General features: G+C 39.0%; 1 protein-coding gene across 6 annotated transcripts in view; it reads left to right on the forward strand.

Annotated features, from left to right (window-relative positions):
- The window catches only part of nrxn2b (neurexin 2b), a 712,610-nt gene that overhangs the window by 180,192 nt on the left and 519,364 nt on the right, over window positions 1–13,054 (forward strand). For 5 of the 6 annotated variants that reach the window (XM_085451729.1, XM_085451735.1, XM_085451733.1 and 2 more), the window contains exon 4: window positions 54–83. The exons of the other annotated variant lie outside the window; for it this stretch is intronic. In XM_085451729.1, the coding sequence (XP_085307855.1) occupies window positions 54–83 (30 nt within the window). The remainder of the gene's footprint in view (window positions 1–53; window positions 84–13,054) is intronic. 6 annotated transcript variants of the gene reach the window in all.

Raw genomic sequence — 13,054 nt, forward strand, 5'->3', positions numbered from 1 at the left:
GACCTTCTTTTCTTCCTCTTTCTGTTCTTTTTTTCTGTTTTTTCCCTTTCAAGGTCTGGCGCACCTGACGTTAAACGACCAAGGTATGGGTTCATTCCTTTTTTATTTTGGTTCTGTTTTTAGAGGAACTGACTCAGCCCTCTTTGCCCCAAAACTACTGCTTTCTCTCACAGTTTCCTCCTCTGCTTTTTACCTTCCCTCTGTGCCATATCCCACCATTTCCCCCCAAATCCTCCTCTTTGGCTTTTAATCTTTTGCATCATTCTCCCCTGTTGCTGCCCCTTCTTTGTCACATTTTACTTTTTCTTTTTTGACTTTTGGTTATGCCTCCTGCTTCTCCTTCCTCTCCCTGCTGCCATATCTTTGTGCTTTTTTGTGACCGCCACCAATACGTGTCCCACCCTTTGTCCTGTCCTATGGCTCACGTCCTGGACCTTCACCTCTGACCACCTTTGACCCCGACGACCTGACCCCGGGGCTGAAGGTAACACTTTTCTGCTATCCCTTTTCTTTGGGTTTAAACAAGAATAATTTAACAAAACAAAAGGAAGAAAAAAATCCTGCTGATTCTATTGGAAATGTGTTTGTTGGTCAAAATTACAACAGCAAAATGTGTCCACACTCTCATTCACTAACACTTCAAGGTGAAAGTGTTGTCGAATGTGCAGAGTTTCTCTTCACCACTCTGCTGACATTCCCATTGTTTGGCACTCAGATGTTTTAAAGGGCAAACAGTTCAAGTTCTGATGATTCTTGAATTGTCATTGTTATTCTGTTTTGAGACAATGTGTTTTGACACTGCTATGAACACTGGATGTTATTGATGTTATTGACTGCAATGTATACACTGAGCTGCATATGTCACACACCAGCTGTTTAACCTCTGCACACCACACTTTTCTCCCTCAGTGTCTGCAAATTTTCCAGAAAGGTGTTTAATTCATGATCAAAGGTTAAATCTGAATATTTGATTGCAATTTGTGCAGCCAACATCCCTTTTAAACGACACTTAGTGGATGTTCATTAGTTCCTCAATTGTATTAATCTGACCTCCAATCTTCATAAAAAAAGTGTTAAGCAAAGCCATTAAAGCAAAAAATGAACAAGTGCAATGCATGTTCTGACCGTTTCTGGGGGTGGAGACGTTGCTTTCTTCTATCGTTTAAGTCCATGTTTCAAGCAGGCTTGAACTCCTTCCCTTTCTTTTTACTGTTTAATGTTACTGTCCTGTATTGATACAGAACAAAAGAGAGACATGATCAAGGTTATTAAAAATGTCAAATAGGCTTTAGATTTCATCTTACCTAATATAACGTTGTTTGATGATTTGAACCAAAGTCATAGCATTCATCATTTCTGGATTTTTGCTTCACAAAGCTGAGATTAGGCCTTATATAATAATGATGAGAAATATTGCATAACTGTACCAGCTGTATTAAAGATTGATGCTGAAAATCAAAACACACTTTAAACAGACATTTAGTTTGCATTAGATGTGCGCAGATTGATTCACTATGGAGGGCAAAAGACATGCTTTTTTTGATCACTGCTCATCATCAATCAGAAGAAGTGAATCTGCTTGTTATTCAGCCCATGTGTTTCCTTTTTCATGTGCCGATTCTGACAAAACGTAAAAAAACAAAACAAAACAAAGAACTTCATTCCGTTGCTCTGCCATCTCTACATGCTGCTTCTATTTCTGCAGACCTTGCATCTCCAAAGTGTCAACAAATGTTTTGAATGGAATTATTCCTCATCTTAACTTAACTGCATAGTAAATATGTGGTGGTGTTTCACATTACAATGTTAAATGAACCGTGTTAACCCCACAAGACCACCCAGTAATACATTGTGCCTTATTTAGTAACAGGGACATACTTTTGAAGAGATATACTTGGTCAAAGTTTATGGATCGGGAACTACAGAGCAATGGAGATGCAAGGATATTGTTGGTGACAACATGCATACTTTGTGCTGACATGGCCCTGTTTGTTAACTAAAAGGGATGCACCAATGAACCAGTGTTCTGATTAGATGCACATACCTTTTCTTAAGGTATCTTCCAGTACTCAGAGCCAAGTGTGAAGTTTGAGGCAACAGTGCTAACCAGTGCACCATTGTTCCATAGAATTTGAAGGATTATAATGATTACTCAGACACATGTGGTAGATCCTATAACAAACAAACATCGGGGCTAAAAAATGCACAAAAACCCATTTCTACTTAATTCTGTGTTAATAACTATAACTGATTATTAATCAAATTGATTGTAATATTATCTACAATTGATAATGAAGAACCATAAAAAGTGTAGTATGTGTAGTATCTCATGTTATGTTACTGTTATTTCACCCTTAAAATACATGAATGATGGTCTAACTCACACAAGATTTATTGATAACCAAATACTCCACTGTGTCTCCTTAAATAGATTAAGATCATCCTGTGAAAGACAACAAGAACTGTGGAAAACAATCAAACAAAAAAAATCATACTTTAGGATCTTACTTTGTGGAAGTCGAGTCTTAGTTATGTCAAGAAACAACTGCTCTGAAAATAAATTGATGTTTACATTAATATTTGTATTCTACTTTCAGTAATTCTTTAATTAACAAATTAATAACAACAACAAACTTTGGTTGAGTGCTATCAGTAAATGCATTCAACATAACAGGCAATAATAAAACAATCTGAGTAATGTAGAAATCCCCTTAATCACACGTGAAATGCAGATTTAGCCCAGCAAATTTAGACTTAAATGTAATTCCTACAGAATAAACTTAAAAAGACTGACTTGCTTCTAGTTTACAAGAATAATGCAACCACAGAATGCTAAACACATCTTAATCTAGAAAGACCTGCTGTGTATTTGGTCTGAAACAGCAAATCTACTCCTTTATGCATGCTCACTTAAATGACAGAAAGTCCACAAGTGTTCACAATGAAGTGAAATAATAACCGACCTTGCTCTCCCGTGTGCCACGTGCTAATGAGATCCAAAAAATAAATGTTCACTCTTTTGGAAGAAGCTTTTTCATGTATCATTCTTCCTTCAGACAAACTCTCTTCCTGCTACTGTTTGTGCTCTATTTGAATTAAAAGCATCAGACGTAATGAAGGGTAAGCAATAAACCATGCTAAAACATACAACATAATTTGTTGTTGTTGTTTTTAGGGGAAATGTATATGTTAATTTGTTTTTTTATGTTTCTTCAATTGAATTATAAGTGAATACTACAGTGATAGTACGTAAATGATCTTTACCATGTTTTTTGTTTTTCTTCATTTATTTAAGATAAGCAGAGGTTTCCATCCATAAAATCATCATACTTTTTGTGAAGTCTGATGCTTTTATTTTCAAAGGTAGATGGTAGTAGGAAAAAAAGGTTTGTTATCACAAGCAATAGCAAGTAACATTGTTAGGCTTTCTCACAGGTCTTCTGTGTTTTTAAGTGAGTGTTTGAAAGTCTGTGCTTCCTATCATGCAAATGAAAGCTGCTGCAGCTAGAATGAAATTCTTCCAAACTGCTACTCAGTCCTGCCAATATCTAATGTAGTAAGTCCATTCAACTGAACTAAATGGACTGCCTTAGATCAGCCTGATCCAGCTTTTAGAGTCTGGGCCTCAAATGCAACACTGAACATTCAATCTCCAGTCAACCACTTCAAAGGAAAACTGGGCACACCCAAAGGCGCTGGATCTTATTCATTGTTTTAGAAAAGCAGGGGTTTGGAAATGTTGAATTTCAACATTGAAAAAAAAAGATCTACATAAATAATCTGGGAAACAAATACCATTGACTGATACAGAGATCCTAATGCACACACTAAAAACATCTTAAAAATAAAAACAAATATGCCCGTAAACACATTTTGTATAAGTGTGTTTGTGTGTACATGCACATGTACCCTAACCATGCAGATCTGGATTTTTTAAATTTTATTTCTTTTAAGAAAAATTTTGGTCAGTTCTTAAGATCAGAGGCAAGCGGCACAGTGGTCATATAACCAGGCCAAGAAAATCAATGTCCATCTTCTCTCAAACCCAAGGCTGTCCTTCACAGCTGCTGGAAGGACAAACCCCAGCTTTTAGTCAGTGCCGATCTTTATCTGCCTGCCTGTAAGGCTGCTGTCAGTTCCACACATTGGGCTGCATATTTGTAAACCAAAACATAACATTTCATTTTGATTTAATTATTTAAATAAGAACAGAAGAACAGAAGTCAAATTTATGGAGTATACAATTATTAAACATTACAAAAAATACAATAATACAAATTGTTTTGTCATCCTGAAGACACAACTGATTGACTGATTAAACGTCAGAGCAGGTACAGTAGATGCGCATGTACATATCTCTGTATGTGTAAGTGTATATGTACCATGAAAGGACACGCACTTACTTTCCTGAACGAATTATCTAAAGCATTTAGTTTTTCCGCTGGAAACTTTATTTGCTTTGTGACACTTCACTCAGTAGCAAATCCTCTGCTGTCCAATTAATGAACTATCACATTACTGCCACATGAAACAGCTGATGCTGTGCCCCCTGCGACCCTAAGGCTTACAGCAGATCTCTAAAGCAATACAAAGACTACTAACAACAGCTACAGTCCAAGATAGTGGTGATAAGCAACAAACTGAAATCAAAATTGATACAACAGAAACTTGACCGGTTAAACACAAGATTGGAAGCTCCTGGAAAACCGATTAACAGCAACTAAACTCAAGGGAACAATGTCCACTAGCAAATTTATCATAAATGGCTTCTCTCAAAACAAACAAAACAATTGCTGAAATGAGTTACTCCACATGCCTGGGTGGCTGTTAGTCTCCTCATGAAGGGAAGACGTTTGTAATCGCTCTGTCTGTCTTTTTGACAGCAGTCTATAGCATCAATAGTTTTCAAGATCTCATCTGTCTGTTGGTAGATACCAATAACAGCTCAAGCTGATTTAATTTGAGGGAAAATCAGGTCAAGGTTACACTAAATGTCAACATCAGTAAAAACCTTATATTAAACCTTATATATTTGCATATAAAACAAAAAAGTTAAATAAAATAAAATAAAGCATAAAGTTTTAGTGTGGCGCTTTGGGGGTGTCAACCTCTCTGAGTGCCAAAAAAGCATCTCTTCCATTATTACAAGACCTCCTCAAGGTAAAAGATTGTTTCTTATGAACTCTTTTAATTGCCACTGTTGTTTTATTGTGTCATTGGGCTCCCCAAACGTCATTAACAAGTTTCACAAGTACATGTATTGCCTAAATCTAACTAAATTTGGGTCAATTTTTTGATCTTTCAATTTTGTGGTCCAGGCGATGTAATTCATCTCCACATTTGAATGGAATCTGTCTCCTGTGCTTCTACCTTAAATGAAGCAGCTAATTGTTCTCTAAAGCTGGTGGGAGCAGGCACGCTCTGTTTTGCGTAACTATTTTTAAATCCCGGTAGCACTGCAACCACGTAAGCTAGCGCAATAATATTTTTTGCATATGAAACCAGAGGAGTTGTACTTACATGTTATGCCATCAGCTTGTCCTAAGTCACAGTTTCCTTCCACATATAGCTTTGCAAAAACTGCATAAAAAGCACTTGCAGCAGCAAAAACATAATATTCCAGAAACACGCTTTGCCAATCCGATCAGCTGTTCATAACACTTCCGTGAACTAGATTAGATAGAACTTATTAATCCCTCGGGTGGGTTCCTCTGGGAAATTCGATTTCCAAAAAAGCACAGCACCGACAGAAGTTACAGAGTTAGAATATTATATATATATATATATATATATATATATATATATATATATATATATACACACACACATATATATAAATACAGAGACAATATAAATAAAATATACGAAGGGGATAAATAGAATAAATAGGAATAAAAATAAAAATACAAGTGAATTGCACATTTCAAGTATTGAGTCTATTGCACTGTTGACTATTTACAAAAGTATTGCACAAAAGGTATTGCACAGTGAGGTGAAGAGGCACTACAGCTTAGTTGTTCCCCCCTCCTTTGTCCTCCTGTTTCCCCTCCCTCTCCCCTCCAGGGAGGAGTTAAACAGTCTGATGGCGTGTGGGACAAAGGAGTTTTTAAGTTTGTTAGTTCTTGTCTTTGGGAGAAGCAACCTGTCACTGAACAGACTCTTCTGATTGTTTATGGCCGTGTGCAGAGGATGTCTGGCATTGTCCATAATGTCCATCAGTTTCTTTAATGTCCTTTTCTCTGCCACTGTCACCAGAGTGTCCAGCTTCATGCCGACCACAGAGCCAGCCTTCCTGATCAGTTTCTCCAGCCTGCATGAGTCCTTCTTTGCTGTGCTGCTCCCCCAGCACACCACAGCATAGAAAAGTACTCCAGCAACCACCGACTGGTAAAACATCCTCAGGAGCTTCCTGCAGATGTTAAAAGACCTCAGCCTCCTGAGGAAGTACAGTCGGCTTTGGGCTTTTTTATACAGGTGCTCTGTGTTGCATGACCAGTCCAGTTTATTGTCCACCCACAGCCCGAGGTACTTGTACTTGTTGACCACCTCCACCTCCTCCCCCTCTATCTGAACCGGCAGTGGACCTGCTCTAGACCTCCCGAAGTCCACAACCAGTTCCTTAGTCTTTGAGGTGTTGAGTTGCAGGTGGTTTGTGTGACTCCATGCGACAAAGTTCCTCACCAGACTTCTGTACTCCTCTTCCTGATCATCCCAGATACACCCCATGATGGCTGTGTCGTCTGCAAACTTCTGAATGTGGCATAATTCAGAGTTGTAGCAGAAGTCAGAGGTGTACAGGGTGAAGAGAAGAGGGGACAGCACAGTTCCCTGTGGTGCTCCTGTGCTGCTGACCACTGTGTCAGACGTGATGTCCTTCAGCCTGACGTACTGTGGTCTGTCGGTGAGGTAGTCGGAGATCCAAGCCACCAGGCAGGGGTCCACCTCCATCCTGTTCAGTTTTTCTTGAAGCATACAGGGCCGGATGGTATTAAAGGCACTATCGCATGTCCTCCATGTCCTGCCCGAAACCGGAAGTGACGTCATTTTGCGGAAATGTCGTTTTTTACCATCAGGGCCTATATGAGTTTATACTGGTGTTTTTAAAAGTTATGTTTGACTTTATGACTTTCTCTAAGCCTCTTAAATTTCTCTAACTAGAAATATATGTTAAAAAACAAAATCAAAAATTTTCTGTAGTTTATTGCACTTTTTTGCAATGTATGTAATTACTATGCACTTAATGCAGACATATTATTAAAATTTGGGCTATAATGGTTGTATTGATGTATAGCAACTTGAAATGCTCCCAAAAATGGCACTACAACATGTAAAAATATAATATAATCTCTGGTGGACTTGGTTCTATGGTAGGTCTTCAATTCAATTCAATTCAATTTTATTTATATAGCGCCAAATCACAACATAAGTCGCTTCAAGGCGCTTCATAGATACAGAGAAAAACCCAACAATCATATGACCCCCTATGAGCAAGCACTTTGGCAACAGTGGGAAGGAAAAACTCCCTTTTAACAGGAAGAAACCTCCAGCAGAACCAGGCTCAGGGAGGGGCGGCCATCTGCTGCGACCGGTTGGGGTGAGAGAAGGAAGACAAGTCTTAAAGGGTTAATAGCTTTGTTTCTTGCCACGATTAAAATTAATAACAAAATTATATTTTACCATCCTATGTGATGATGGAACTGGACAAAATTATCTTATAGAGCTACGTGATTTATTTGCAGTGAGTTTTGTTTTGTCACATAAAGGTACTTATGAAAATAAATGAAAAGAAAATCATCATTTAATCTGTTTTGGTGAAACTGAGTTGTACATTATTGTTCATTATGATACATGGTTCATAATGAAATTCTGATTTTTAAAAATAGGGAGGCAGCCCAAACAAATTAATCATGAAAACTTTTAAAAACTAGTTTATTTCAAGCACACTGTGGTCTGACTTGATCCAGATATTTATATTACATTACCTTGAAATAATTTCTTCACAAATGCAGAAATTTAACCGTATTTGGGACCACAACATTCACAGTTGATCCTTTGGGTTCTGCAGATAGCAGAGTGGGGTTCCCGTGGATCAGCCTTGTTCCAGGGCATCTCATCAATACATGACTGGATTGAGATCTGGGGAATTTAAAAGGGCCCAGTCAGTCCCATAAGCTGCATAAATGTTAGAAATTTCCTTTTATTTTATTTGAAATAATACATTCCACTCTAGCAACAACATTAACTTATTCTATGAGTATATTCCCACTTTTGATATCCACAAATTAATGATTTAACGTGAAAATAAACAACAATGATTCGTTATATGCATAGTTAGCTTTGTCTCATGAAAGTTCATTTATAACAATATAAACAGTCCAATTCAGTGAGCAGTTTATCCTAACTAGCATTTAAATATAGATGTACCCAATTTTCTTGGTCCAGAAGTCTCCAAGGTGTTCACGTTTCACTCTAAACAACAACCCTGAAGCTATTTAAGCTTTAGCAAACTAATTAAAAGGCCCCAAATAAACTGCTGCTTTCAATAATAGAAATTTATGTGCAAGTTAATGGCTCTAAATTGTCAACATTTCCAGGCCTTTGGCTTGGGAATTGCAGATGCTTTTACCCATGGACCATTTGATTTCTGTGTGAATGAAGTCCCCTGCTGCCACCACCATCTTGCCTTTTGGAGAGGCCAGCATGATGCATACTGGGAATCGAATTAACCAGGTCTCTTGGCAGGTTTAATGTAGCTCTCTGTGGGGATATTGAACAAAATAATGAAGGGAATATACAGCATGATCTGTATCTAACCTGCAATGTAATTGACTAAGTCCCAGCCAAGATAGCCATCTCTGAGCTTGCAGGGCAATTTATAGTCTGCACCATTTAAGCTATGTAGAACTATTGAATAGTGCAATGAAGCTCATAACAATTGTGAAATCTGCAGGAGATCATTTTTATACAGTATGCTTTTTAGAAACAGATTCTATTATTTTATTATGACATCAAATACTGGCTCTTAAGCAGTGGTTCTGAGCACTGTAAAATCTAATTAGTTCCCAGAACTCAAAAAAATTGAGTAAAGCTTAGCTAAAAATGACTAAATTAGGACAACTTATTTATTTTGAGTACTCTGTAAAAGCTCATTTGTTTCCAGAACTCAAAAAAATTGGATCAAGTTTACGTAAGATGACCAAGTTAGGGCAACTTACTCATTTTGAGTACACTGTACAGCCTTGTTAGTTCATTTAGAACATTTTTCAGAAACTGATTTTATCCTTAATGGCTGTGCAATTATTGTAACATAGAGTTTGCTTATGTTGTTAAATAAAGGCTAGATTTGACATTAACAGATGCCACAGATGTTCAAAAGCTGCCACAAAGCATGAAAGAAAATGGACGTCTCCGAAAACATAGGAGCTTTTTTGCAAATATGTGATGTCTTGATAAATCGAGCAGATATTTGAACTCTACACAGCTACATTCTCGCCTGAAAAAGTAATACGTTTTTTAGCCGCGCTCCTCCGCCATTGCCGTGCTTACAAGTATGCACAGGCTCCGACAACCGGGGACAAATGTGATCCTCCTTTTCCCCAGACTACCCTTTCTGGGTCACAAAATAACCTTTTAAGATATTTTCAGGCGGTGTGTAATGCTCAAATATCTACTTAATTTATCAAAATATCACATATTTGCAAAAGTGCTTCCATGTTTTCGGAGAGCTCTGTTATCCACCAGCACGATAGCTGACCGGGAGGACAAGGCTTGATAGAGTCCAGGAACACAGCTAACTCCTGGCTTATTGTTTTCAACCCCCCCTGCACTCTTTTGCTACTCAGGTTAAACATGATATATAGTTAGTTAGTTATGGCTATGGATTGAAAATACCCCCCACACCCCACCCTACCCCTAAGGGCGACACCTCCCGAAGAATTTTGTCTGGGCTCTTATCTTCTTATCTCACTTTTTTATTTCAAACAATCAACAGAAAATTTCACAGACATATTTTCTGTAAGGTTTTTAAGGCTGTGGTGTTAATTTTTAAGTAACATGAGCCCAGCGGCAGCAGCAACGCTAGGCTAACACTAACTAGCTAGCAAGATTATAAATCTGGTGCTAAACTAAGAGAAGCCACAAAATCAGTTTGAATAAGAGTAAACATTTACTCACCAAGTCATTGTATCAGGTAAAGATCCACAGCAATGACAATAATCTCTTGAGCTGACGCTTCTCCACGTTTGCTCAACTTATTCCATAACAAATGCTGGCACCATGAACATGCGGACTGATCCGAGAGGGAGGAGGACGGTAGTCACGTGGCATTTTCAAAACACATCTTTCATCCTTCCGCCCTGAGAAGCGAAACTTCCAGCTTACTTAGTTTTTCTAAGTTAAGACCACTCAAATAAACTGAGTTTATCAGCATTTTTGCATAAAAAGTACTGGTAACTTATTTAAATCGAGTTCTAATAAGAAATTGTCTGTGAAAGTTCTCAGTCATCCAGGTCATCGTAGTCAAAGGAGCTTGCAAAGAAAAGCGTCTGGACTTCTTTAAGTTACTTGAAGACGTTTCACCTCTCATCCGAGAAGCTTCTTCAGTTCTAAGGTCAAATGGTGGAGAGTCCCAGATATAAACCTAGTGGGAGTTTCCCCCCACAGAGGGACAAAAGGACCCCCTGATGATCCTCTAATCGCCTGTGCCAAGGTGTGAAACTGGGTGTGGGTCCCAATCAGCCAGAGTTTCGGGTGTGTTCATTGTGAAACCTGGCCCCACCTTATCATGCGAATTCCTGAGGTCAGATGGCCCAGGATGTGAGTGGGCGTTAAGGCGTCTGGGAAGGGATCTCAAAACTGGATTATAGATGGCAGAGAGTTGGTGTCGTAAACCCCCGCCTCTGTTCAAAGATGGTCGCTCACAGTGGACATAGATGGCTTCTTTCACTCCTCTTTCAAACCATCTGTCCTCTCTGTCCAAAATGTGAACATTGGCATCCTCGAAAGAGTGTCCTTTATCCTTAAGATGCAGATGGACTGCTGAGTCTTGTCCTGTGGAGGTGGCTCTTCTGTGTTGTGCCATGCGCTTGTGAAGTGGCTGTTTGGTCTCTCCAATGTAGAGGTCTGGGCATTCCTCGCTGCACTATACAGCATACACCACATTGTTAAGTCTGTGTTTTGGCGTTTTGTCTTTCGGGTGAACCAGTTTTTGTCTGAGCGTGTTGCTGGGTCTGAAATGCACCAGGATGTCATGCTTGGAGAAAACTCTCCTGAGTTTTTCTGATACACCGGCTACATAGGGGATGACAATGTTGTTGCGTCTGTCCTTCTTATCCTCCCTCGCTGGTGTCTGGTCTTCTTTTCTGTGCCTCTTTGCTGACTTTAAGAACGCCCATTTGGGATAGCCGCACGTTTTGAGTGCTTCCTTTACATGCGTGTGTTCCTTCTTTTTTCCTTCAGGCTTAGAGGGAACATGTTCTGCCCGGTGGTGTAGGGTCCTAATTACTCCAAGTTTGTGTTCCAGAGGGTGATGGGAGTCAAAGAGGAGGTACTGGTCCGTGTGTGTGGGCTTCCGGTAAACTTCGATGTTGAGTTTGCCGTTCTCTTCAATGTGCACAGCGCAGTCCAGGAAAGGCAAACAGTTGTCCTTTGTGTCTTCCCTGGTGAACTTGATGTTTTTATCCACAGCGTTAATGTGCGCAGTGAAGGATTCCACTTCTTGTGTCTTGATTTTGACCCAGGTGTCGTCCAGATATCTGTACCAGTGGCTGGGTACTCTTCCTTTGAAAGAGCCAAGAGCCTTCCTTTCCACTTCCTCCATGTAAAGGTTGGCTACAATAGGTGACACGGGGGAGCCCATGGCACAGCCATGTTTTTGTCTGTAAAAGCCTTCGTTGTATTTGAAATATGTAGTGGTGAGGCAGAGGTCTAACAGTGTGCAAATCTGATCGGGTGTGAAGTTGGTCCTGTCCTCCAAGGAGCTGTCTTCTTGTAGTCGTTTTCTGACAGTCTCCACGGCCTCCAGTTTTGAGATCCCTTCCCAGACGCCTTAACGCCCACTCACATCCTGGGCCATCTGACCTCAGGAATTCGCATGATAAGGTGGGGCCAGGTTTCACAATGAACACACCCGAAACTCTGGCTGATTGGGACCCACACCCAGTTTCACACCTTGGCTCAGGCGATTAGAGGATCATCAGGGGGTCCTTTTGTCCCTCTGTGGGGGGAAACTCCCACTAGGTTTATATCTGGGACTCTCCACCATTTGACCTTAGAACTGAAGAAGCTTCTCGGATGAGAGGTGAAACGTCTTCAAGTAACTTAAAGAAGTCCAGACGCTTTTCTTTGCAAGCTCCTTTGACTAATAACAAATTGTTAAAAATTGAGTTCAGCCTATTTAATATTTTTAATTAAACACAATATTACATTTTACAGTGAGAATTCTTATACAATTTTATTTCATGTGAAAAATAGGATAAGCTCTGTTGAAGTTTATAAATGTTTAATCACAATATTTTTTGTATTCACATGTATGATACTGAAATTGCATAACTTTACCAATGCTGTTTACACAGAGTGTGCAATTGACTGTTTTGGCTCTTTATTCAAAATCCTTTGCATACTCTTCTTTAATGTGGAAGCACATTGATTAAATATGAATCATACATTTATACATTTTTTAAGGTTTTTATATATTCTACTAATATGGGTTAACCTTCAAGACCGTGAAGTTTATGACCCTTATGGGGCTTAACTTTTACCTTTAATACAAACGTTCTTTGTTTGTTATTTATGGCACTTTTTTTCACATTTTATTACTGTTTGCCTAATAGTTGTTGAGTTATTTAAAAAATTTTACATGCTAAGGGTAACCAAAGAGATGACCAAAGAGAAAAGGAAATATTTGGTGCAGAAACCCTCTTTGTGACCAAATTCACCTACGCACTGCCAGCACACTCTTACCAATGATCACTTCAAAGTTGCTGAGCAGACAATTATTGTTTTTTTTGCACTACAAATGTTCATATTATTTGCAAAACTTGCACAAAGTGCTTTT

The sequence above is a fragment of the Copadichromis virginalis genome, linkage group LG3 (assembly GCF_057382275.1).
Source record: "Copadichromis virginalis isolate Kocher_CV1m ecotype Utaka linkage group LG3, C_Virginalis_male_GT1.1, whole genome shotgun sequence".
Lineage (NCBI taxonomy): Eukaryota > Metazoa > Chordata > Actinopteri > Cichliformes > Cichlidae > Copadichromis > Copadichromis virginalis.